General features: G+C 48.6%; 1 protein-coding gene across 1 annotated transcript in view; it reads left to right on the top strand.

Moving 5' to 3' along the window:
- The window catches only part of tnmd (tenomodulin), a 235758-nt gene extending 212887 nt beyond the window's left edge, over positions 1-22871 (top strand). The window contains exon 7 of the mRNA XM_072505198.1: positions 21772-22871. Coding sequence (XP_072361299.1) covers positions 21772-21978 — 207 coding nt within the window. The 3' untranslated portion in view covers positions 21979-22871. The remainder of the gene's footprint in view (positions 1-21771) is intronic.
- The last annotated feature ends 2847 nt before the right edge of the window (positions 22872-25718 follow it).

Below are 25718 nucleotides of genomic sequence, written 5' to 3'. Positions count from 1 at the left end.
GCGTATAGCCGTTTATTTAATTCTGTGTGAACTGGTCGCAGACCGCTGCTTATTTCATCATCTTTTTTTTTAGTTCCCTCCTGTTCCTGTCTCCTGCTACAAAGAACAACCCATAAATAAACCAATTTAAAGATTTCAGCTTAGTACTGAAGTATGTGCCATGACTGATATGAACCATCTTCTGAAGTGAGGCGAGACAAAATGAGCCTCCAACCCGATTACAATGAAAGGGTTTAGCATTTGCTCGCAGGGCAGGTTATCCCAGCTTATTTCATGGGTTAGATCATGCCTCAATTGATGTGGTGTTTGGCTCAATTGCAGAGTACAGGACATGTGGGAGGTATATGACAACAGGAGCTAAGTTTCACAAAATACCTCAGTCAGTTTTTCTAGGATTTTCTACAAATCATCAATCTTTGTCAAATGTCATGATCACATGGTCACATTTTACTTCATTTATTTGATTTTAGTTTTCAAAGGAGGAATTATTCTTCTTTTCACAAATTTTAGCTGGCATTGTGAGAGGAAGTAACTTAACTAAGGGTGCAATCTAACCGAATTGCAACAGAGTCCTGTGTCGGGCGCGTTTAGCCGGGGAGAAAGACCACACCATCGAATGGGACTCTGTTGCAATCCGGGGCTTCAGTGGGGAACGCCCCACCGAGGGTGCATTTAGTCCTGTTTCCTGCGCTGAGGAACTCCGCTCGCCAGAACTCATCAATGCAGAAGGAGATTGGGACTGGACGTGGCCCTTGCGGCTAAAGGGATCAAAGGGTATGAAGAGAAAGCGGGAGTGGGATACTGAATTTGCATGATCAGCCATGATCATATTGAATGGTGGTGTGGGCTTGAAGGGCTGAATGGCTTACTCCTACACCTATTTCCTATGTTTCTATGTAGTGTGGCATTAAATTATTCAGGTCAGGAACATCCTGAATCCTACCCACAGAAACAGAAAGTGGATATCCAGCACCTTGAGTCTGCTCCACTATTTAGTGAGATCATGGCTGATCTGTACTTCAACTCCATTTACCCATCCTTATTTATTTCTTGATACGCTTACCTAACAATCTCAGTCTTAATGTACAATTATTTTATTCTTGCCCTGTGGTCCAGCATTTATTGCCCATCAGAGGGCACTTAAGAGTCAGTCACACCACTGTGTGTCTGGAGCCACATGGACACCAGATCAGGTAAGGATGGCAGATTTCCTTCCCGAAGGACCAGTGAACCAGATGTGTTTTTACGACAATCAATGATAGGTTGATAGTCATCATTAAACTTTGATTTCAGATTATTATCAAACTTCTACCATGGCAGGATTCGAACCTAGGTCATCAGAGATTTACACTTGATTACTAGTCCAGTGGCAGTACCACTACCCACTGCCTCTCCATTTTCCCACATCTAGCCCTTCGATAATAATCTTTATTAGTGTCACAAGTAAGTTTACATTAACACTGTAATGGAGTTCCTGTGAAAACCCCCTAGCCACCACACTCTGGCATCTGTTTGGGTAGACTGAGGGAGAATCCAGAATGTCCAATTCACTTAACAAGCATGTCTTTCGGGACTTGCGGGAGGAAACCGGAGCACCCGGAGGAAACCCAGGCAGACATGGGGAGAAAGTGCAGATTCCGCAGACAGTGACCCAAGCTGGAATTGAACCTGGGACCCTGGTGCTGAGAAGCAACAGTGCTAACCATTGTGCTGCCACGCCGCCCATTCCAGCATTCCAGACTCCCACTATTCTTTGTGTGAATAAGTGCTTCCTAATTTCATTTCTGAATGTCCCAGCTGTAAATATATAATTATGCCCCCACTGGAAGAAATAGTTTTTCTGGTACTACCCGGTCAAATCTTATCGTTTTTAATCACCTCAATTAGATCATCCTTCAGTACTAAAGGGAATACAAGCCAAGTTTACTCTTCTTAGAATCTCATCCAAAGTAGCAATGGCGGCCGTATCACTGACCTGTTCCTGGACTGGAGTGTGTTCACAATCTTCCACGTCGTGATCTGTGCAAGAACAGGAAAAGAGAAGTTCATTCTTAGCCTTCAGGTTTTATCTCTCTTCCAGTCAAACATGATTATATGACTACCCAGGCCCCATACATCACACAGCGACCATTGTTTAGCAATAGGTATATGGAAAACTGCTGGTGTCCTTGGAACCACAAGCAAGAATGAATAACTGCCTTGAAGAGAATAAGAGAAATTCTGAATTATTTTCTTGGATTTATCTTTTGATAATATTGAATGAAATAGTCAGCGTGCCTTAGCTTCTATTTAGAATGTGCATAATAGTTCCATCGTATAGTGTTATAAGTGGACAAAAAGTATTTCAAAAGGAACAGAGAGCGACAAGTAACCAATTATTTTTCTGTCAGTTTTCTGAACAGATTCTCCAATCTCAATCGAATCAATTATACCCGCACTTACCTTCATTGAATCCAGGATTTACTTATTCACAACAATTAGATTTTGGACACCGTTCCACCTATAAAGCTAAATACTGCATTTTGTGCTTTGTAGCATAAAAATGCATACTTAGTATAAACAAGGCCCTGGGCCATTTACTGGTGACTGATAAAATCATCTGAATTGGACATTTTCTTCTTCCTTGACTGATACTCACAATGAATATGTAAGTCTGAGGTGACAAACCACTGGGTAGATCGGAACTGCTTACATTTTTATAAAATGTCCTCTTCGCTCGATCTCTATAACCCTCCAACACCACAGAGACTTTACCATTGGTCACCCACTTTGAAATATTTCCTCCTTTCTCCAGTCGCCTCCTCTGCAGACATCGCCACCCTCTGCACTGACTCTCCTCCATCAGCAAGGTTAGGACAGAAAGTCAGAAGCAAGCATGGGGAATAATTATGACTAAAATAATAATGGAAGGACTGAACAATACTATCTGTCGCAAATAACGATTCACTCAATCTCATACATTCTCTCTTTCTCTTCAGGTACCATTAGCAATCATGGACTTCTATCTTTTGTTCCATGGTTATGCTCAACAAGATATTGTAGTGGTTTGCCACTGCCTGCTGGCCAACCTGGAAACTCTCCTGTTCTTTCCGCCTGACATAGGCATATTGGAAAGATATGCACCACTGCCCAGATGTGGGAATACTACCACTGCACCACAAGAGCTCTATTCCACATCTCACATAAGTTCCACAAATATCAGCCCTCCATACCAAAAAGCCAGTGGCTTGGTCGAAAGGACACCATCCTATGTATAGCCTTCAGGATATGCCCCTACATCCAGCAATCTCAAACTACTGAGCTGCAAGGTGGTGCGTCCTACTTTGTAGAGAAGCACAGCTCTCCCACATGAAATACGGCTGAAACAAATCTGGAACATGCCAATTAGAATAATTAATGTTCAACCTAGGTCTGAAACTGAAGACCAGGAAAGTCAATCCAGGATCTGTTGTTGCTGATTCAATCAAAACAATTTGAACCCATTAGTCAGGAAGTGCAATGACTCCCAAGTAATTTATGTGCAGCCCTCTGCTTTATTTCCATTCCCAGGCATAACTATACCCAGGCATACTTTAATCGAGGCAACAGTGGTTTCACCCACAGGCTGGAGAGCTGGCGAGAGCTCCACATCACTTCATTCAAGGAAGGCCCTTTAATAAGGACATGGGGAGTCCACACTGAGTAAAAATAAGAACGTAATTGATGCACGATCAATGACCACTAAAGCGAGGTTGTAGTCCAACTGAAGGCTTTAATAAGCTAGATGTTTCCCCCAGGAGCTCAGGTACAGAATGAGGGCTGCTGGGGCGGCAGGGGTTCTTATACCCCGCCTATCAGGGCGGAGCTATCATACACTCTAATCAATAGAAAGCATACAGTTTCCACCAATGGTGCTTTAGCCTATCAAGTACGGTAATACCTGTAATACCACATTCACCCCCTGTTAAAAAAAGAGTCCGGCGGAGGTGGTGGCCAGAAACTACATAGCAACATGGTATAATTAGTGATGGTGGTACCGTAATACCTCCGTACAGTGTTTAATAACTATTTACAAGTCTGGTAGCTATGTACATTTGAAGGTTTATATTTACAGATTACAGTTAAAATGAAGCAATCAGTCAATCGGGGCCCTGGTCGTCCTCTGTGATCGTCGGAGCTTCGGTGGTGACTCCGGTGGCGGCTTGGGTGTCTGTTACTCCGGGAGCATGGCTTCGATCTCCATGGCAGCTTTGTCACCCATGGACAGCGCTGGTGGGAAAAAGGGCTTACCTGGGAAGGGAGCGCCTGCGGGGGTGCGTCGGTGGGTGGGGGGGCCTAGACGGGGGTGGCGGAAGGACCGATCCTCCTGTAAGGTGCTGCGGTGGAGGGGAGGGTGGGACTGGTGGCTGGAATGTGCATGGGGTTCCGGCGGGTGCTAGGTTCCGTAGGGAGACTGTATCTTGTCGGCCGTCGGGGTACACCACGTAGGCGTACTGGGGGTTAGCATGGAGCAGATGGACACTCTCGACCAACGGGTCCGACTTGTGCGCCCCGGAGCAGGATGGGTCTGGGTTCTGCCAGCCAGGTCGGGAGCGAGGTCCCCGAGGAGGATTTCCTAGGGAAGACAAGGAGACGTTCGTGAGGTGTCTGTTTGTTGGTCATACAAAGCAGTGACCGGATGGAGTGGAGGGCATCCGGGAGGACTTCTTGCCAGCGGGATACTGGAAGGTTCCTGGACCGTCGGGCCAGTAGGACGGTCTTCCAGACTGTTCCGTTCTCCCTCTCTACCTGTCCGTTACCCCGGGGTTGTAACTGGTCGTCCTGCTCGAGGCGATGCCCTTGCTGAGCAGGAATTGACGCAGTTCGTTGCTCATAAAGGAGGACCCCCTATCACTGTGTATGTAAGCGGGGAAGCACGTGCGGGCGCACAAGTCGGACCCGTTGGTCGAGAGGGTCCACCTGCTGCACGCTAACCCCCAGTACACCTACGTGGTGTTCCCTGACGGCTGGCAAGATACAGTCTCCGTTCGGGACCTGGCGCCCGCCGGAACCTCACGCGCATCTGAACCATTACCCCCCCACAGCACCTCACTGGAGGGTCAGTACTCCCGCCGCTCCTGCCTAGGCCCGCCCACCCACCGACGCCCCCTACAGGCCCCCATGTCAAGCGTTTGCCCCAACAGCGCCGCCTAGGGGTGACGAAGCTGCCAGGGAGGCCAAAACCACTCTCCGGGAGTCGCAACCACCTGGACCCCCACCAGAATCACCACCGAAGCCCAGACGCTCCAGAAGGACGACCAGGCCACCCGATCGACTGATTGCTTCGCTGTGACTTTAACCGCGAACGAACACTTTGTAAATATTCTCGACAGCACGATACCTGATCATACCATGTTACAGCTGACTGTTACCACTGGCCACCACCCCCGCCGGACTCTTTTTTAACAGGGGGTGAATGTGGTAGTACCAGGTATTGCGGTACCTAAGAGGCTGATGACCATTGGTTAAACCCAGGAGTTTACCATTGGCTGTTGATACGTAGCTCCGCCCTGATAGGTGGAGTATAAGAAATGGTGCCGTCCCAGCAGCCTTCACTTTCTGTACCGAAGCTGCTGGGGAACAAGTTCTAGTAGATTAAAGCCTTCAGTTATGAAATCACTTTGTCTTGAGTGTAATTGATCGTGCATCAACTGCAAGAACTTTTTTTATCTTGCCCCGCTGTGCATTATCAAACATGAAAGCCACCGACCGTTGGTCAGTGAGGAGAGTGAATCTCCTGCCGGCCAGGTAATGCCTCCAATGTCGCACAGCTTCTACTATGGCCTGGGCCTCCTTTTCGACTGAGGAGTGGCGGATTTCGGAAGCTTGGAGGGTACGGGAGAAGAAGGCCACGGGCCTGCCCGCTTGGTTGAGAGTGGCCGCCAGAGCTACGCGGACGCATCGCTCTCGACCTGGAAGGGGAGGGACTCGTCGATGGCGTGCATCGTGGCCTTTGCATTGTCTGCTTTGATGCGGCTGAAGGCCTGGCGGGCCTCTATCGACAGGGGAAAAACTGTGGATTAGATCAGGGGACGGGCCTTGTCTGCGTAGTTGGGGACCCACTGAGCGTAGTAGCTAAAAAACCCGAGGCAGAGTTTCAGGGCCTTGGAGCAGTGAGGGAGGGGTAACTCCATAAGGGGGCGCATGCATTCAGGATCGGGGCCTAAGACTCCATTTCGCACTACATATCCGAGGATGGCTAGACGGTCGGTGCTAACCACGCATTTATCCTTGTTGTATGTAAGGTTAAGGATTTTAGCGGTCTGGAGAAATTTTCGGAGGTTGGTGTCGTGGTCCTGCTGGTCGTGGCCGCAGATGGTGACATTATCGAGATACGGGAATGTTGCCCGTAAACCGTACCGGTCAACCATTAGGTCCATCTCGCGCTGGAATCACCGTTGGTGATACCGAAGGGAACCCTTAAGAAGTGATAGAGCCGCCAATCTGCCTCAAAGGCAGTGTATTTGCGGTCACTAGTACAGATGGGGAGCTGGTGGTAGGCGGACTTGAGACCCACCGTGGAGAAGACCTTATAATGCACAATCCTGTTTACCAGGTCGGATATGCCGGGAAGGGGGTACGCGTCCAGCTGCGTAAACCTGTTGATGGTCTGACTGTAGTCGATGACCATCCTATGCTTCTCCCTGGTCTTTACCACCACTACTAGAGCTCTCCAGGGGCTGTTACTGGCTTCAATGACCCCCTTCCCTCAGTAGCCTTTGGACTTCTGACCTAATAAAGATCCGGTCCTGGGCACTGTAGCGTCTGCTCCTGGTGGCGACGGGTTTGCTTTCCGGGGTGAGGTTCACAAACAGGGAAGGCGGGTCGACCTTAAGGGTCGCGAGGCCGCAGACAGTAAGGTGGGTATAGTGCCGCCGAATTAGAAGGTCAGACTTTGAAGGTTACACTGGAAGTCTAAACCCAGGAGTGTAGCCGTGCAGAGGTGGGGAAAGACGTAGAGACGGAAGTTTTTGAACTCCGTTCCCTGGACTGTGAGGTTTGCTACACAAAACCCCTTTATCTCCACTGAGTTTGAACCGGAGGCCAGGGAGGTTTTTTGATTCACGGGCTGGATGAGGAGAGGACAGCGCCTTACCATGTCGGGGTGTATGAAGCTCTCCGTGCTCCCAGAGTCAATTAAGCAGGACGTCTCGTGCCCGTTGATGAATACGGTCGTCGTAGCGGTTGAGAGCGTTCGAGGCCGAGACTGATCCAGAGTCACCAAGGCTAGTCGCAGCAGTTGAGAGTTCTGTTCGGGCAGTGTGTGGTCAGCCAAGCTGGGGTCCTGGGGATTCAACCAACATGGCGTCTCCCATTGGTTGCACATGGCTGGTGGTGCACAAAATGGCTGCGCCCATCCCTCCAACTAGATGGCGGCACCCAGGGTCCGCACGTAGCCCTGGGATATGGAGGTGGCTGCGACTGCTGGCCGCACGGGGCCCATAGAGAAGTTTGTGGTTGCGGTCTGCATTCGCCGCTGGAGACCACGGCAACCGCCCGGGCCTGGCATAGCCCGACGAAATGGCCCTTTTTGCCGCATCCCTTGCAGGTGGGCCGTGCAGCGCTGGCAGGGGTGCTTGGCCTGTCCGCAAAAGTATCAGCGGGGCCCCTTGGGGTTGCCAGGCCGCCCTGCAGTGCAGTCCTGTGGGGGAATGGGGAAAGTCTCGGGGTCGGCCGCGGAGGGGTTCCACGCTGCCCAGGGGGCTGCCGCGCGGTCGGGAACGTAAGCGCGGGCGTTCCTGGAGGCCACGTCCAGGGACCCTGCAAGGGCCCGTGCCTCCCTGAGACCCAGGGTGTGCCTTTCTAACAGGCGCTGGCGGATTTGTGACAATAGCATACCTGCCACGAAAGCATACCTGCCACAAAAGCGTCCCGGACTAAGAGTTCTATGTGTTCGCTCGCCGAACCTTGCGGGCAGCCGCAGCTTCTGCCCAACACCAGAAGTGCACGGTAGAATTCCTCCAGCGATTCCCCAGGGGTTTGTCGCCTTGTTGCAAGCAGGTGCCAGGCGTAGACCTGGTTTACCGGGCGAATATAGTGTCCTTTTAGCAGCTCCATTGCTGCATCGAAGTCTTCCGCTTCCTCGATGAGGGTGTAAATCTCCGGGCTCACCCTTGAGTGCAGGACGTGCAGTTTCTGCTCTCCCGTGGGTGCGTTTTCGACCGTCTCGAGATACCCTTTAAAGCACTCCAGCCAGTGCTTAAAGATTGCTGCTGAGTTCACCGCATGGGGGCTAAGTTGCAGACACTCCGGCGTGATTCGGAGCTCCATCCTTTCTTCTTAAAAAAAAACTAGCTTATTAAATTGATGCACGGTCAATGACCACTAAAGCAAGGTTGTATTCCAACTGAAGGCTTTAATAAGCTAGATGTTTCCCCCAGCAGCTGAGGTACAGAATGAGGGCTGCTGGGGCGGCACGGGTTCTTATACCCCGCCTATCAGGGCGGAGCTATCATACACTCTAACCAATAGAAAGCACACAGTTACACCAATGGTGCTTTAGCCTATCAGGTACCGTAATTCCTATAATACCACAGTAGTTTTATTTACAAACGATATAAATATACTTCCTGGCAGACCCCTTCTGGGTTTCTTCTGATAGATGCCTTACTGGCCGACCTTATATAGACTGAGTAATTGTAATCTCACACCCTAGCAGGGGAACTCATCCTTCGCAAGGAGCAAGGGGAAGACAAGCATTCCCACCCTATACGTCCCATGCGGGTTATTACATTCCTCCCCCGCCCCACAAAGTCTGAAGACCCCCTCGACAAACGGTTAGGCAGAGAGGGAGGAGCAGCTGGAGGACTTCGGAGTCTCTTCGACTCCGGTAAGTCCTCTTAGAGCTGATGTACAGGATCCGTCTGTGGCAGGAATGATGCGGCGGACGAACGTCAGGAGGCGGCCGAACTACAGAGTCGTCATCCGAGACCTCCAAGGTCTGCGCCTCCATTGCAGAGTTGGAAGACACAACTTCGGGCATGTTGGCAACGAGAGAGACTGGAGGCCTCACAGCAGGCTGGTTCGGCAAAGGAATAGGGAGATCCAGAGCAGACTTCTTTCGAAGCACTTCACGAGGGAGCAACCTCTGTGAGCGAATGTGATACAGGTGTCATTTCATTGGATGCCCCCGGACCTGAACTTGGTATGGGACTGGTCCCATTTGATGTAAAACACTCCCAGAGAGCCAGCAAGCACCGTTGTTGAAGTTACGCCTGAACACCACGTTAGGTGTGAAGCGGCGAGGAGGTCGACATCAATCTGGGCAACGCCCTTGCAAACCTTGATTGTGACATACCTTTACACCGTTATTCAGTAGAATCAAACTCAGTCCTCGACGAAGTCAATGACTCATTAAAACATCTCAACAGATCTACCCCAGTTACTGCGTGTGGCGTGGTCCTGCGCGAGAATAAAAATCTTGCCAGTCTTGTGTCCATCAAACTGGATGTCTGTTTCTTGAGCCCCTGTTTAACCGTCTGCATGGTCCACTCTGCCAAACCATTCATTGCAGAATGGTATGGGGTAGTGCAGACGTGGCAAATCCCGTTGCACTACTGGGTCAACGTCCAGATATCAGTGTCCAAACCCGACCACCAGGCGTAGCTTCTCACCAGCATCTTCATTTTGGGCACTCCGTGGTGGCTGCTTTGAAGGTCCTTCAATGTGACAGCCGGCCCCTTCACAGAGGCAACAACCCTGGTTCCCCACGGTCAACTCCGACAATTTTGAGGAGAAAGTCTTCAACTCCCCTGGTAGAGGCCTATGCTGCCCACTGTATAGCACCAGATGGTGCACCTTGGTTAGTACAGGCTTGCATCCAGTCACAAACACACGAGGCAGTGACAGGCAAGGGGTCCATGAAAATCTGGACAGCAATGACTTTGTCTGCCGAAGGAGGGTTTCTCGGATTCTATCTACAGGGGAAGACATCTCAATACATCAGCATGCACAATCTGGGTCCCTGGGCAGGGCATGAAAGAGTATTCATAAGCAGCCAGTAACAGAGCCCAGCGCTGAATCCTTGCAGATGCTATTCACGGAAGAGGCCTAGCAATGACTTGTGATTGGTGACAATACAAAAATGGCAGCTGTAAATGTTTTGACATCGGCGAGATTCTCCAACACCCTGCCGGGTCGGAGAATCGGCGGTGGGCTGGTGTGAATCCTGCCCCCGCCAGTTGCCGAATTCTCAGACACCGGATATTCGGCGGGGGCGGGAATCGCGCCGCGCCGGTTGGCGGGGCACCAAAGGCCTTTTCCGCCAGCTGGCGGGGCGGAAATTCGTCCGCCGCGGGCCTAGCCCCTTCCGGTTGGGGCTCGGCCCCCCCAAGATGCGGAGCATTCCGCACCTTTGGGGCGGCGCGATGCCCGACTGATTTGCGCCGTTTTGGGCGCCTGTCGGCGGACATCGCGCCGATACCGGAGAATTTCGCCCCAGCTGGTCTGGCCTACGAGTAACTCCAAAACCCACAACAGTGTGGTTGACTCTTAACTGCCCTCTAAAATTGGGGAGCAAGTCACTCAGTTGAAGGCAAATTAAACTTGTGCAACAAATGTTGGCCTCACAAGCAATGTCCTTATCCCATGAAAGGATAAATGAAAAATAAGGGGCGCAATTCTCGCATCGGGCGACTAAGTCCCGACGCCAGAGTGAAAACCGGAGTGTTTCACTCCGGCGTCGGAGGCCGCTCCCAGACCCCTATTCTCCCACCCCCGGGGGGCTAGGAGCGGCACCGCATCATTTATGCACGCTGGGCCTTGGCGCCGCATAAAAGCGGCGGCATGCAAATGGCACGACTGGCGCCGCGTAAATGACGTCACCTGTGCATGCGCGGGTGGCCGGCACCAACCCACCACCAACCCATGCATGCACGGTTGCCGTCCTCCCCGCGGACGCCCCGCAAGAAGATGTCGGATGGATCTTGCGAGGCGGCGGAGGAAGGGAGGTCCTCCTTCAGGGAGACCGGCCGATCGGTGAGCACCATTCGCGGGTCAGACCCCTTTTGAGGCCCCCCTTCCCGGTGCAGGAACCCCCCCTCCCGCCCCCACAGGCCGCCCCCCCCCCCCCGCCAGCGTTCCCGCGCTGTTCCCGGCAGCAGTGACCAGGGGCGAAATTCTCCTACCTGCCCCGCCACATTTCTGCCCCGACCGGCCGGCGGGAGTCTCCGTAACACCGGCCGGTCAATGGGGTTTCCCATTGTGGGGCAGCCCCACGCCGTCGGGAAACCCCCGGGCGCCAGCAAAACGGAGACTCCCGCCGGCGGAGAATGACGCCCCAGGTGTGGATGACGCCGGCGGGAACCTGTCGTGTTGGACAGGCCGTTCGGGCCGGAGAATCGCCGCTTGCCCGTAACCAACGGCAAGCAGCGATTCTCCCAGCGGCCAGCCGTGATTCTCGCCGCGCCGTTTTGGGGGGGTGGGAGAATTGCATGCGGGCGTCGGGGCGGCGTGGCGGGACTCGCGCCCGGGCAATTCTCCCACCCAGCGTGAGGAGAGAGAATTCCGCCCAAGCTGCTCAATTTTTCATAAGATATGTGCAAATGTGGAAGAAAATGGAAAAGAGTGGAAAGTATCCCGCAAAAAATATTATCTGAAACTTAAGTCAAATCAAAAGACTGCAAGAGTAAATTCATTGCAGCAGCCGGCAAGGCTATGAGTAACTAAAAAGTACATTCAATTAAAAAGAATTGACTGGACAAGAGTGAAGGAATTAAAAGTGACCAGGAATTCATTTTGCACAAAATGATAATCAATACAGCCTCCAAATGTCTATTATAGGAGAGTAGAAGGATTTGATTCAACTTGGATTGATTCTACTTAATTAGAGACACTGGAGGGGAAATGGATTCATGCAGTGTTACACCGAGCAGCGTCAGGCAGACTTAAGTTGATTCTCCGGGGACAAGCAGTGGAATAGGCCGCTACCTGCATGTTTCACACAACTTTTATTGAAGAATGACACATGATTTGCACAAGAAGCGACAAGAAGCGGCATTAGATGAGCAAATATCTCCCCCAATGTCCTCAAATACAAACTTGAAAAACATACCTTTACCTAGATCATGAAGAGCTATTTATTGTTTATATTGCAATATTAACATTTGAAAAACAATAACATGGGGCGAAATTCTCCGGTATCGGCGTGATGTCCGCTGACCGGCGCCAAAAACGGCGCAAATCAGTCGGGCATCGCGCCGCCCCAAAGGTGCGGAATCCTCCACATCTTGGGGGGCCGAGCCCTAACGTTGAGGGGCTAGGCCCACGCCGGACTGATTTCCGCCCCGCCAGCTGGCGCGGAAATGACATTGCCGGGCAGCGCATGTGCGGGAGCGTTAGCGGCCGCTCACAGCACCCCGCGCATGCGCAGTGGAGGGAGTCTCTTCCGCCTCCGCCATGGTGGAGACCGTGGCGAAGGCGGAAGGAAAAGAGTGCCCCCACGGCACAGGCCCGCCCGCGGATCGGTGGGCCCCGATCGCGGGCCAGGCCACCGTGGGGCACCCGCCGGGACCAGATTGCCCCACGGCCCCCCCCCCCCAGGACCCCGGAGCCCACCCGCGCCGCCTTGTCCCGCCGGTAAGAGAGGTGGTTTAATCCACGCCGGTGGGACAGGCATCACCATACGGGCCGGAGAATCGCGGGGAAGGGGCCCGCCATCCGGCGCGGCGCGATTCCCGCCCCCGCCGAATATCCGGTCCCGGAGAATTCGGCAACCAGCGGGGGCAGGATTCACGCCAGCCCCCGGCGATTCTCCGACCCGGCGGGGGGTCGGAGAATCTCGCCCCTGATTATATTGTTACGTGGGTAGAAAAAATTGTCAAGCAGTTCCTTGTAAAGACCATGGGCTGGATTCTCCATTTCTGAGACGCCAGCGCAGAATTCGTGGAGTTCCACGACAGCAAAACATGCTATTCCAAATTTTACCAACCAAATTAAAATTTCACCAGCCGCCATGATGGGAGTTGAACCCAGGGATACAAATGCATTAGCCTATGCCTCGGGACTACTAACATTCCCAATGCGCCACCATCTCCGAGTGCTGAGACACTCATCTATTACAATTTGCTCTTTCTCCATAACTTACCTTGTAAGATTTTCGACCACTCTTGTGTGCGTCACGTGATATTATTTTCATTCCATCACAATCTCAGCAGCAAGAATCTATCCTGGATGAAGGTTTCTCTCCACCTCAAATCTAACATTATTTTGAAAAAGCATAACAATGAGGTTGACTTGCATTCTTGATTAAGAAACTCCACTGAGAAGCAAAAGCGTCAGTCAATGAGTCCTGCTAAAACCTTCTGCTTTGGAAATGCTTCTTCTTTATTGTTCTTTATTATTTTTCTGAACAACCATCTTTTAAAATTACCTCCGCGAGAAACCTATTGCCTCTTTACAACAGCAGTGAAAAATAAGACTCACGAGCACTTCAGTAAAAATTATTTCCCCTGCCATAAATGTAGCATCTTTGTTTATTGCCAGACTTCAGGAGTGCCAGTGCAATGCACTGCTCTCCTAACTTGCAGGCAGGGAGGAGAAGAATGCTGTCATTTTGCACTATGTAGCGTGGCAAGCTTTGCCTGAGCAATTCCATTAAAAATTCAGTCTTGCAGAGTTTTAGACTGAAGCGCCCTGAGATTCCACAGCCTTTGCTGGCATGTGACCAGCTGAAAAACGGTGTAAACATCAACAAGTTGCATTTATATAGCATCGCTATCATTGGAAAACCTCCCAAGGTGCCTTACAGAAGTGTTAACAAACTAAAATTGACACTGAACCACTTATGGAGACATTACATAGAACATAGAACATACAGTGCAGAAGGAGGCCATTCAGCCCACCAAGTCTGCACCGACCCACTTAAGCCCTCACTTTCACCCTATCCCCATAACCTAATAACCCTTCCTAACCTTTAAGGTCACTAAGGGCAATTTAGCATGGCCAATCCACCTAACCTGCACGTCTTTGGACTGTGAGAGGAAACCGGAGCACCCGGAGGAAACCCACGCAGACACGGGGAGAACGTGCAGACTCTGCACAGACAGTGACCCAGCGGGGAATCAAACCTGGGACCCTGGCGCTGTGAAGCCACAGTGCTAACCACTGTGCTACCGTGCTGTAGAGACAAGAGATCAAACGCCTGGCAGGAGTTAAAGGCATGCCTCCCCATCCACCCACCTGGGTGGTTGTGAAATATTGGGGCAACTATTCAAAATTCAATGTCGTTAATTGTTCTTTGTTCATTGTGTTGGTGAAATGCCTGGAAGCAACCTCAGTTTATGAAGTTCCAATTCACCTAAATGTTGGAGTCCAGGCGTGGACATGGAGATTCTGGCTGTGTCCCAATTTCTCATAGTCTGAATGCCTTGGTTATTTAAGACATAATGGCAATAATTGAAATTAGCAGCCATTTTCACGTCAAGTAGCTATTATGTCAATTCTGATAGTTTATACTGCTAACCTGAGAGTAACACCATCAAAGTTTCCCATCAAACATGTAAGCTTTTCTAACAATGCAATATCAGAGGATGTTCACTTTGGTAAAGATAAAGCACATCTGGTCAATGGATATACACAATGTTTGTCACCTTTTTCTGGTGGATCGGGATCACAAATTGGCAAAGGATGGGAATGAGTGGGGGACCTTGTACTATATTACAATACTATCACAGTCTCAACAACAACCTATGTTTACATAGCTCCTTTAACATAATGAAACATTTCAAGATGCTTCACAGGAGCACTATAAAATGAAGTATGACACCGAGCTACAGAAGGAGATATTAGGTCAGACCATTGGAAGCTTGGTCAAAGAGTTAAGTTTTAAGAAATGTATTAAAGGAGGAAAATGAGGTAGGGCAGCAAAGTGGTGTAAGGAGGGAATTCCAAAGCTAGGACCGAGGCAACTGAAGAAATGGTCACTGATTAAATGGAGTGATTAAAATTGGGGATGTACCAGAATTTCAGGAGCCTTTGGATCTTAGAGGGTTGTGGGGCTGAAGCCAGGCACACTACCTGACAGCTATTAAACCTTTGACATGCAGTAGGTGAAGGAGACCAAAAGTCAATCTTCGTTGAGCTTTAGATTTTATTCACCAAGTCAACTAATACAAACCTATAGCTCCTAACTCTACAATCCACCATCAGTGGCAATGTTTCTCTTGATACCCTTTTGAGCAAACAATGAACAAATAAACCAATGATCAATACCTTAAATGGGTGTTGTTACCTAAACAAATAAAGCTTGAAGGGAAACTTATCAAACTAAAATAACATTTTGGGGGAGATGTGACATTGCAGCCACTTTAAACGTGGTCACTGAAGTTCAGGAGTGGACCTTTAACCTGGGCTGAGGTCAGGGTGTAACCCATTGAGCCATTCAGGTTTGAAATACTGCTAGTGTACTCGGCCCACCATCCAAGTATTAACTTGGCTTCTGAGATCAGATGAGATTGAGTGTTTTCACTCTAATAAGGCCATAGGCTGTTTGTCTTTAGACACTTTTTGAGACTCATAAACAAATAGGCGGCACGGTAGCACAGTGGATAGCACTGTTGCTTCACAGCACCAGGGACCCGGGTTCGATTCCCGGCTCGGGCCACTGTCTGTACGGAGTCTGCACATTCTCCCCGTGCCTGCGTGGATTTCTTCCGGGTGCTATGGTTTCCTCCCACAAATCCCAAAAGACGTGCATGTAGGTGAATTGGACATTCTGAATTCTCCCTCAGTGTACCCGAGCAGGCACCGTAGTGTGGCATCTAGGGGATTTTCACAGTAACTTCATTGCAGTGTTAACTGTGCTACCTGTGACACTAATAAAGATTACTATACCCCCTTTTCAAGGGGCATGATGATTTTACTGTAACAAAACATTTTAATGGAAACTTATCAAATCAAACTAAAGTGTCCCTTTATGCTCTTTTGAACTAATTAAAAGCAAATAAACTAATTATCAACCCCTTAAAGGGGTAAATTTGTCCATCCCTAATTGCCTTTGATCTGAGCAGTTTACCCGGCCACTTTAACTGTGGGTCTGGAGTCATGCGTAGGTATAAATGGCAGATTTCCTTCACTGAAGGACATTAGTGAGCCAGATAGATTTTTACAAAAATCAATGATTGTTGCCATGGTCACGATTACTTAGATTAGCTTTACATTCCAGGTTTTATTAACTGAATTCAAATGCCACCAACTGCTGTGTTAGAAGTGAACCTCTCTGTCCCCAGAGCATCAGTCAGGCCCTCTGGACTATTAGTCTAGTGACATCTAGGTATGTCTAGGTGATGCCAAGCTTAAGATTTTAAGAATCTGTGCCTGTAGGAGTTACTCAGTGGTGATAAAAGAGCTCCAGGGTTCTGCGAAGATTGACAGAGCTGCACAGATCCACCAGAATAAAACTGGACTAAAGGGTTCAATTATATGGGCCAGATGAGGCTTCCAGTCCCCTGATAAAAGATCAAGGGATGATCTAATTGAGATGTTTAAGATGATCAAGATAATAATAATAATCTTTCTTGTCACAAGTAGGCTCACGTTAACACTGCAATGAAGTTACTGCGAAACGCCCCTAGTCGCCACATTCCGGCGCCTGTTTGGGTACACGAAGGGAGAATTCAGAATGTCCAATTCACCTAACAAGCACGTCTTTTGGGACTTGTGGGAGGAAACCGGAGCACCCGGAGGAAACCCACGCAGACACTGCTAGAATGTGCAGACTTCACACAGACAGTGACCCGAGCCGGGAATCGAACCAGGGACTGAAACATCAGTGATAGTAGATCAGGGAGATTTATTTTCTCTGGTGAGGGTGTCCAGCATAAGGGGATATATCACCTTAAAATTAGAACTGTTCAGGGTGAAGTCTGCAATTAAGCAGTTCTTCACACAAACTGTAATGGAAATCAAGAACTCGCTCTCATTAAATTGTTGAGGTTAGGTCAATTGAACATGTCAAAACTGAAATGGATATTAACTGATCCAGAACTAAGCCTGTTAGATGGAATTAACATACATATCATCCATGATCTAATTCAATGATGAACAGGCTTGGGAATGAATGGCCTGCTCCTGTTCCTATGTTTTTTTTTGTTTGTTCATGGGATGTGGGCGTCGCTGGCTGGGCCAACATTTATTGCCCATCCCGAGGGCATTTAAGAGTCAACCACATTGCTGTGGGTCTGGAGTCACATGTAGACCAGACCAGGTAAGGATAGAAGATTTCCTTCCCTAAAGGACATTAGCGAGCCAGATGGGTTTTTACAACAATGGTTTCACGGTCATCTTTAGACATTTTAATTCCAGATTTTGACATCCAGTAGGTGAAGGTGGGGGGATTTGAACCTGGGTCCCCAGAGCATTACCCTGGGTCTCTGGATTGCTAGTCCAGTGACAGCATAACACCGCCACTGCCTCCCCACTATTGTTCCGGTGGGAGCTTGATTTCAACACAGTGATGATGTAAGAAGGAGGAAGGTGGTAAGTCAGTACATTTGGAGGGACAAGAGGTGAACATTCAGTGGAACACAGTAAAATTGATGAAATAAAGACAAGACTACTTATAAGAAAGAGATTGGAATCTAGATAGAGAACTCACCCATGAAAAAAACACCTCTCTCTCACGAGTGCAGTGCACTGAGTAAAAACATGATTCATAGCTATTTTGATGTAAGCCGGGAAAGATAAGCACTGTGGTTTGACAGATATATTTCACCACTGTCAGAGCAAAATCTGATTCAATCATATTTGGATTTTTTTCCAAACATTTATTTGTTTTTTTACTTTTAAGTCAAGAGAAAATCAAACCAATCAGCGACCTTGTTTTTTTTCTAGCAAAGTAATCAGTCAAAAGATCACTGAAATAACACTTTTAAAGATAATTTAAAAAAAGAAAAATCATCAGCGGAAAGTAATGGATGAAGTCTAGCCGAAGATAATGCTATTTTCTATCATTTTCAAAACAGATAAAGGGACAGTCATCTGTCTCATTAGATATAAATTAGATTGGCCTGCGCTATGTTATTGTGTATGCAGACAAGACAAATTGAAGGAAAAATGAAGATGACGAGATAAGCTTTGTCCCTTTGAAATTGCTCTGCTGGAGCCTCTCACCAGATTGCCCCCTTCCACTGTGACTAATTCCTTACACAGATAGACCTCAAGGTAGTTATATATCTTCCAAGAATGGGAGTTACTTTTGATAATATTAACAGCCGGGTTTGATCAATGGGTCAACTCAATGGAAAAGGGAGGGTCAAAAAAATTGAATAAGTATTCATATGATAATATGATAGTAATTCTAGGCACCAGTTGCTATATTTTTTAGTCTGTCTCCCAATGATTAGTAGATGGGGAGTGAAAATAAAATACAGGGCCGTAATGCCTGAGCTACAATGTGTCAAAACTGGGGGGGTTAGCCCAACGATGCACCAGGGAACCCCACCACCGACCAACCCCTTCTCCCCAGAAGGTATACCAGGTAAAGATCACACGTCAATTACCTGGGAAGTACAAACTTCCCCAGGGCACTTGTCCTGCACTGGGAACTATTTGAAAATTCAACTTAAGTCTCAAACTTTGGCACACATCCCCACCCGGAGTACCCAATCCCCCTCCTCCTGGAGTGCCTGACTCAAATTCCGCCCCACCCCCCCACCCTAAAGTTGTCAACAGCCCCTTGGCCATCCAGCTCCGCACCCCACATGCTCACCCCTGACTGGCTGATACCCAACCCAAACACACCCCCAACAGGTCAACCACCAGCACCCCCACCCCCTGCCAATGACCCATGCCTCCCTGGACTGGCCAGCATCGCCTCTTCCCAATTGCCCAACGTCACCCCAAAATGGCCAATACCCCCTGTTCTCTTTTTAGCTTTAGTTTTATTACCTCTAATTATGTCACCTTTGCTCACGAGTCGCCAGGTATCTTTCTGATACCGCCACGTGGTTCAAGCTCGAGTTATGATTAATAAGTCAGCACACCACTTAGTAAGATTGAAATCAACTGTCATTTATTATAGTACAAAGTCTTACAACACCAGGTTAAAGTCCAACAGGTTTGTTTCGATGTCACTAGCTTTCGGAGCGCTGCTCCTTCCTCAGGTGAATGAAGAGGTCTGTTCCAGAAACACATATATAGACAAATTCAAAGATGCCAAACAATGCTAGGAATGCGAGCATTAGCAGGTGATTAAATCTTTACAGATCCAGAGATGGGGTAACCCCAGGTTAAAGAGGTGTGAATTGTCTCAAGCCAGGACAGTTGGTAGGATTTCGCAGGCCAGATGGTGGGGGATGAATGTAATGTGACATGAATCCCAGGTCCCGGTTGAGGCCGCACTCATGTGTGCAGAACTTGGCTATAAGTTTCTGCTCGGCGATTCTGCGTTGTCGCGGGTCCTGAAGGCCGCCTTGGAGAACGCTTACCCGGAGATCAGAGGCTGAATGCCCTTGACTGCTGAAGTGTTCCCCGACTGGAAGGGAACATTCCTGCCTGGTGATTGTTGCGCGATGTCCGTTCATTCGTTGTCGCACCGTCTGCATGGTCTCGCCAATGTACCACGCTTCGGGACATCCTTTCCTGCAGCGTATGAGGTAGACAACGTTGGCCGAGTCGCACAACACCACACAACCCTGTCATGGTAATCTCTGCAAGACGTGCCAGATCATCGACATGGATACCACTATTACACGTGAGAACACCACCCACCAGGTACGCGGTACATACTCGTGCGACTCGGCCAACGTTGTCTACCTCATACGCTGCAGGAAAGGATGTCCCGAAGCGTGGTACATTGGCGAGACCATGCAGACGGTGCGACAACGAATGAACGGACATCGCGCAACAATCACCAGGCAGGAATGTTCCCTTCCAGTCGGGGAACACTTCAGCAGTCAAGGGCATTCAGCCTCTGATCTCCGGGTAAGCGTTCTCCAAGGCGGCCTTCAGGACCCGCGACAACGCAGAATCGCCGAGCAGAAACTTATAGCCAAGTTCCGCACACATGAGTGCGGCCTCAACCGGGACCTGGGATTCATGTCACATTACATTCATCCCCCACCATCTGGCCTGCAAAATCTTACCAACTGTCCTGGCTTGAGACAATTCACACCTCTTTAACCTGGGGTTACCCCATCTCTGGATCTGTAAAGATTTAATCACCTGCTAATGCTCGCATTCCTAGCATTGTTTGGCATCTTTGAATTTGTCTATATATGTGTTTCTGGAACAGACCTCTTCATTCACCTGAGGAAGGAGCAGCGCTCCGAAAGCGAGTGACATCGAAACAAACCTGTTGGACTTTAACCTGGTGTTCTAAGGCTTTGTACTGTGCTCACCCCAGTCCAACGCCGGCATCTTCACGTCATTTATTATATACAACAATTAATGCTTACACAATAATCCTACTATCTATATCGAAACCTACCACTACTGGCCAATACTTAACTTTAGGAAGGGCCCACAAGGTCAGGGAAATGAATGGCTTATCGAATCGGATCTGGCCCGCGGGATTCAAAAGGCTGATTTGGGTCGATGGCGAGAAGTCTTTATCGGGTAGCGATCGCTGGAGTCAAACTTACAGTTTCTGGTCGATGTTCTTGCGAAGGTCGCGAGCAGGAGAAGAAGGGAGAGAGAGAGAGATCTGAACTTGGCCCCTCACTTTATAAGGCCCAGGGGCTTCCCGCCTCTCGGGGCGGCCCTTGACCCTGAGTCCCAAGTGATTGGACTTGTTCCCAATCACTGGGTTCGATATGCTCCAATGATGGGGCGATTCCTCGATCGGGGGGTGGTCGTTCACCTGTCGTTGTTTCGGCCACTGCAGGCGCCGACAGGTCTGGCCCGGCATTCAATTGCTAATATGTTGCAATTGTTCCCAGGGATAGCCGATTAAACTGCAGATGTCTGGGTTGATGTGCTGTTAATAGTCTTGAGTATCGATCTGGGCCGACTTCCCCAGAGCCGAATATGCTATTCTGTCTGCAGCTGTCCGTTTGTGTCCTGTTGGCTGCTTTTCCCATCAGCCTTTTCGGTTAGCCATTTTAAATCGGGTTTTGGCCAAATTAATAGGGAATCAGCCATTTTAGGTGGCTACACCCCTCACCCCATACTGCCTGACATCCACCTCCTGCATGCACACATCCGCCCCCAACCAATCCACCCAAACTGGTTAACGTTTACCCCCTCCCTCCCAATTGGCCAGCACCCCCAAGTCACTGATACAATCCTCCCCTGCCCCTCACCCCGCTCCACATAACGGCTGGCAGCCCCTGTCTCCCCCCCCCCCCCCCATACCTGCCTTCTGACTGTCCAACAACCTGTGTTGGAAGATCGGGTGAGACAGAATTGAAGCAACCCTGATTGCAGCTGTGAGGAATTCCCAAGCTGCTTTTGATATTTAAAATATAATATAAATTAAATTCATTTAATATATTCCCAGCCCATACAGTGATTTGGGATGCAACAAACGAGGTTTGCTTGCAGGTGGGTAGCTTCTTTGCAATATAGGTCGGGAAACTAAGAGGCACAAAACTAAGATGCTACTGCTGGTAGGAGAGTGTAATTACAGCATGACATGTTTACATAGGAATTTCCTTTTAAAAATGTGGACATTAAGAACTGATCATGGGAAAAATTGACACAGTGGTGCAGACCCACATATTACATTGGTATCCCCTTTATATATGGAATGCCTGAAGCAAAGCAGTGCTTTTATCCTTATGAAAGCTGAGGTTTAATATGTTTATATTTTTACAGGAGGCGAATAGCCTCGACTTCGAGCTGCTTGATCATCATGGATTCTGTTGTGTCCCATGTCACCGTGGACGGCGACATTGCCGGCGAGTCTGTGAACCTCTCGGCGGCTACATGCCATATCCTTACTACTATCGAGGTTGCCGTGTCATCTGTCGGATTATCATGCCCTGCAGTTGGTGGGTCGCACGCATGCTCGGGAGGGTATAAGAGGCATGTGTCAGCAGACTGGAGTGTGTATTCCAGCCTCTTTAATTCTCCCTCCTTCAAAATGCCCAGGTCTTTGTATCCAGCCATCAACAATTTGAAAATGGTCAGTTAACGGCTCTATTAAAACAAGGAATTCAAACGTTCCACTTTTCTCGGAGAGCATCGTCAGCAAGATCTCACACCACACATTTTGAACATCATTCTGTAAAAATTAGCATTTTATTAACTGTGCGGGTGTATGTCTCGTTTATGGCTCACAGCCTGTGTTCCTTAGTGAACACCAAGCCTGTGGCTCTACCTTACGATCAAACACTTCCTGATCCAGGAGAATGTCTGTTCTCTATTTTAGAATTTTGCTTTTAACATGGATTTTTCGGCAGTTACCAAATTATTAAAGTAATGGAAATGCATCAAACTACATGCCAAAGGTAAAAAGCTAATTTTGCAAATACAGAAAGTCAGTCAGTCCTCTGGAGAACCAGGGACTCAACATAAGACACAATAAACAACTACACCCACACAACAGAAACATCAAGTACATTTTCTTTTAAATATTAAACTCTGTAAGCATTAATCATAGAATTTTTCATGAATTCCACATCAGGGTTCTGTTTAGTCAGCACAGTACAGGTTATAAAGAATATATGTACTTAATTGTAATTTGAAAATGGAAAATGACCTCTTCTGCTATTCATTGTAGTATCTCATTGTCCTGTTTAAGAAACATCTTCATTGTAACTGTATTGCACACGTAATCTGGAATTTCATATGGCAAGCATCTTAATCCATTATTATATTCTATACACAATGTACGTAGGTCAATTATTGTAAGAATGTATTGTATTTAGACTTGGATTTTGTTCCACAAAATTAATAAATGTATCTTGTTCGAATTATAAGACTACATTTAATTTCCATTACCCTCTCATATGCTTCAGTGTCTGCTTGTCATGCTCCATATGTCACACACACACACATTAATGTTTTTTAAGAGAGAAGGAAAGTCATTCATTGCCAATATGAGGGGAAATGTCCTTTGCCTGACCTCTAAATGACCTGATGTTCTGCTGAAAGCAATTAGTCTCTAATTGACCCAGGACAGCCGCAATTATACTATCAGGCTGTGATGCTTACAGACTAAGATATGCATAACTATGCTTTAGCAGTATAATTTATGTATTATTTGCAGGATAACTTTAATATAACCAATCCAACAGGACAGGATCTGATCACATTACAGCCCGCCTGATTTTGCTGTCCGTGAACTGTAAACCCTCTGCGAGCAGTCCGTAGGAGAGCCACTTGTAATTACTAAAAAAAAAATGGGTTTTATGAAAACAACTGGCATTTTTAAATTTTACTTGGGCCTATTATTGTGATTTACAGTCTTTCTATTGCACTTCAAATCATCCGTCCTACCAGATTAAATAGAGACAAGTAAGCATGATGCCAACAATTCATTCAATCACCCCAGTCACCCACAAATGGAATGAAATACACAGAATGTGCACGTATCTGACCAGCACATACCAGACCCTAGTGATATTCTCATCTTCACTGCAGGTAACCAAAGTGAGAGAAAAATTGAAATAGCGACAAATAGGGCAAAAAACAAGTCAGTGATTATGGAAAAACCAGGGGAGCACAGATACCAAGCAAGTATGCAACTTCACCAACTCAGTGCTGAGAAAGGCTGGTGTTTCGTGTATAACTAAACAAATCCACTTTTTAAATATGAGATTATTATTTTAATTAGACCCTTGAGCAATTAGCAAGATTCTGGAGAAGCACAGTAGCATTTGCCCAGAGATTGGGCCGAAAGAAGTTGCATTCTGCTATCAAAGGCCCATCTTCACAATCCAAGTATGGTTTATGTGCAGCTTGGGGTGCAGCAAGTTTCCATTTGTTATCCCTGTGGCAGCATTTGAAGGTGCAGTCAGTTCAGCTCTCCTTTTTGGTGAAGAATTAGAAGTAGTTTGACTGTAGAATGTACTAATGAGTTGAAATGGATTAAAATTGGATAAGCCATCCTGATTTCTAAAGCACTGTAATTGCTGTCTTTGTTGGAACTAGATATTATTGAAGCTGCATTTGCATCCTGTATATATGAAAAGCGATACAGGCTCAAATCCATCCCATGAGTCATTTTTGACAGGACCTCACAATTTCAGGCCAGACTGAGTTAAGAACATAATTGAATTGGTCCCATGGAAATTTAGAACTTTTTATAGCAAATGGGTATTCATTTATTCCAGCATCTAGGAATCTGTGCGGAGTCTGCACGTTCTCCCCGTGTCTGCGTGGGTTTCCACCGGGTGCTCTGGTTTCCTCCCACAGTCCAAAAACGTGCAGGTTAGGTGGATTGGCCATGATAAATTGCAATTAGTGACCAAAAAGGTTAGGAGGGGTTATCGGGTTGCGGGGATAGGGTGGAAGTGAGGGCTTGAGTGTGTCGGTGCAGACTCAATGGGCCGAATGGCCTCCTTCTGCACTGTATGTTCTATGTTCTATGTTCTACAAGTATGAACAGATTCAAAATCAGCTTCTTCCCCGCTGTTACCAGACTCCCAAACGACCTTCTTATGGACTGACCTGATTAATACTACACTCCTGTATGCTTCACCCGATGCCGTTGTCTATGTATTTACATTGTGTACCTTGTGTTGCCCTATTATGTATTTTCTTTTCATGTACTACATGATCTGTTTGAGCTGCTCGCAGAAAAATACTTTTCACTGTACACGTGACAATAAACAAATCCAATCCAATCCAATCACAAGATACAAGGGACACATCTGTCTCTTGCTCAGCATCAGTAATATCCATTGAACACCAAGAAGAAATCAAAATGTTGTCAATTCAGTAAAGGATTTTGGGTTTGTGTTGGGACTTTGACGTCAAATGGATAGGCTGGCACAGGGTCTACACTCTGCACTGTGTGGGAAACAGTCACCTGGGGCGAGATTCTCCATCGCCGGGGGCTGGCGTGAACCCCGCCCCCGCCAGTTGCCGAATTCTCCGGCACCGCCCCGGTTGGCGGGCCTCCCCCCGCGATTCTCCGGCCCGAATGGGCCGAAGTCCCGCTGCTAAAATGCCTGTCCCGCCGGCGTAGATTAAACCACCTCTCTTACCGGCAGGACAAGGCGGTGCGGGCGGGCTCCGGGGTCCTGGGGGGGGGTGCAGGGCGATCTAGCCCCGGGGGGTTCCCCCACGGTGGCCTGGCCCGCGCTCGGGGCCCACCGATCCGCGGGTGGGTCTGTGCCGTGGGGGCACTCTTTTCCTTCCGCCTTCGCCACGGTCTCCACCATGGCAGAGGCGGAAGAGACTCCCTCCACTGCGCATGGGCGGGAATGCCGTGAGCGGCCGCTGTCGCTCCCGGAGAAGTTCGAGGACCTGGAAAACATCTGCGGATTCTGGGTCTCCATGAAGGCGTGGAGGGGGCGGATGCCAGGGCATACGTGGCTACGATGCTGGGCACGCTGATTGGTGCGGGAGCCTTCCCGAGGCCCCTGGAGCTGGATGGAGCACACAGAGTCCTGGCAAGGAGGCCGAGTGCGAATGAGCCACCAAGGGACGTGATAGTGAGGTTTCACTGTTTCACCGACAGGGAGTGTGTCCTGAGGTGGGCGAAGAAGGAATGGAGTAGCAGGTGGGAGAACGTTGAAATCCGCATCTACCAGGACTGGAGTGCAGATCTGGCCAAGAAGAGGGCAGGATTCAACCGGGCCCAGGCGGTTCTC

This window comes from Scyliorhinus torazame, chromosome 5, assembly GCF_047496885.1.
Source record: "Scyliorhinus torazame isolate Kashiwa2021f chromosome 5, sScyTor2.1, whole genome shotgun sequence".
Lineage (NCBI taxonomy): Eukaryota > Metazoa > Chordata > Chondrichthyes > Carcharhiniformes > Scyliorhinidae > Scyliorhinus > Scyliorhinus torazame.
The sequence above is the reverse complement of the archived record's forward strand: the minus strand, read 5'-3'. Positions and strand labels throughout refer to the sequence as shown.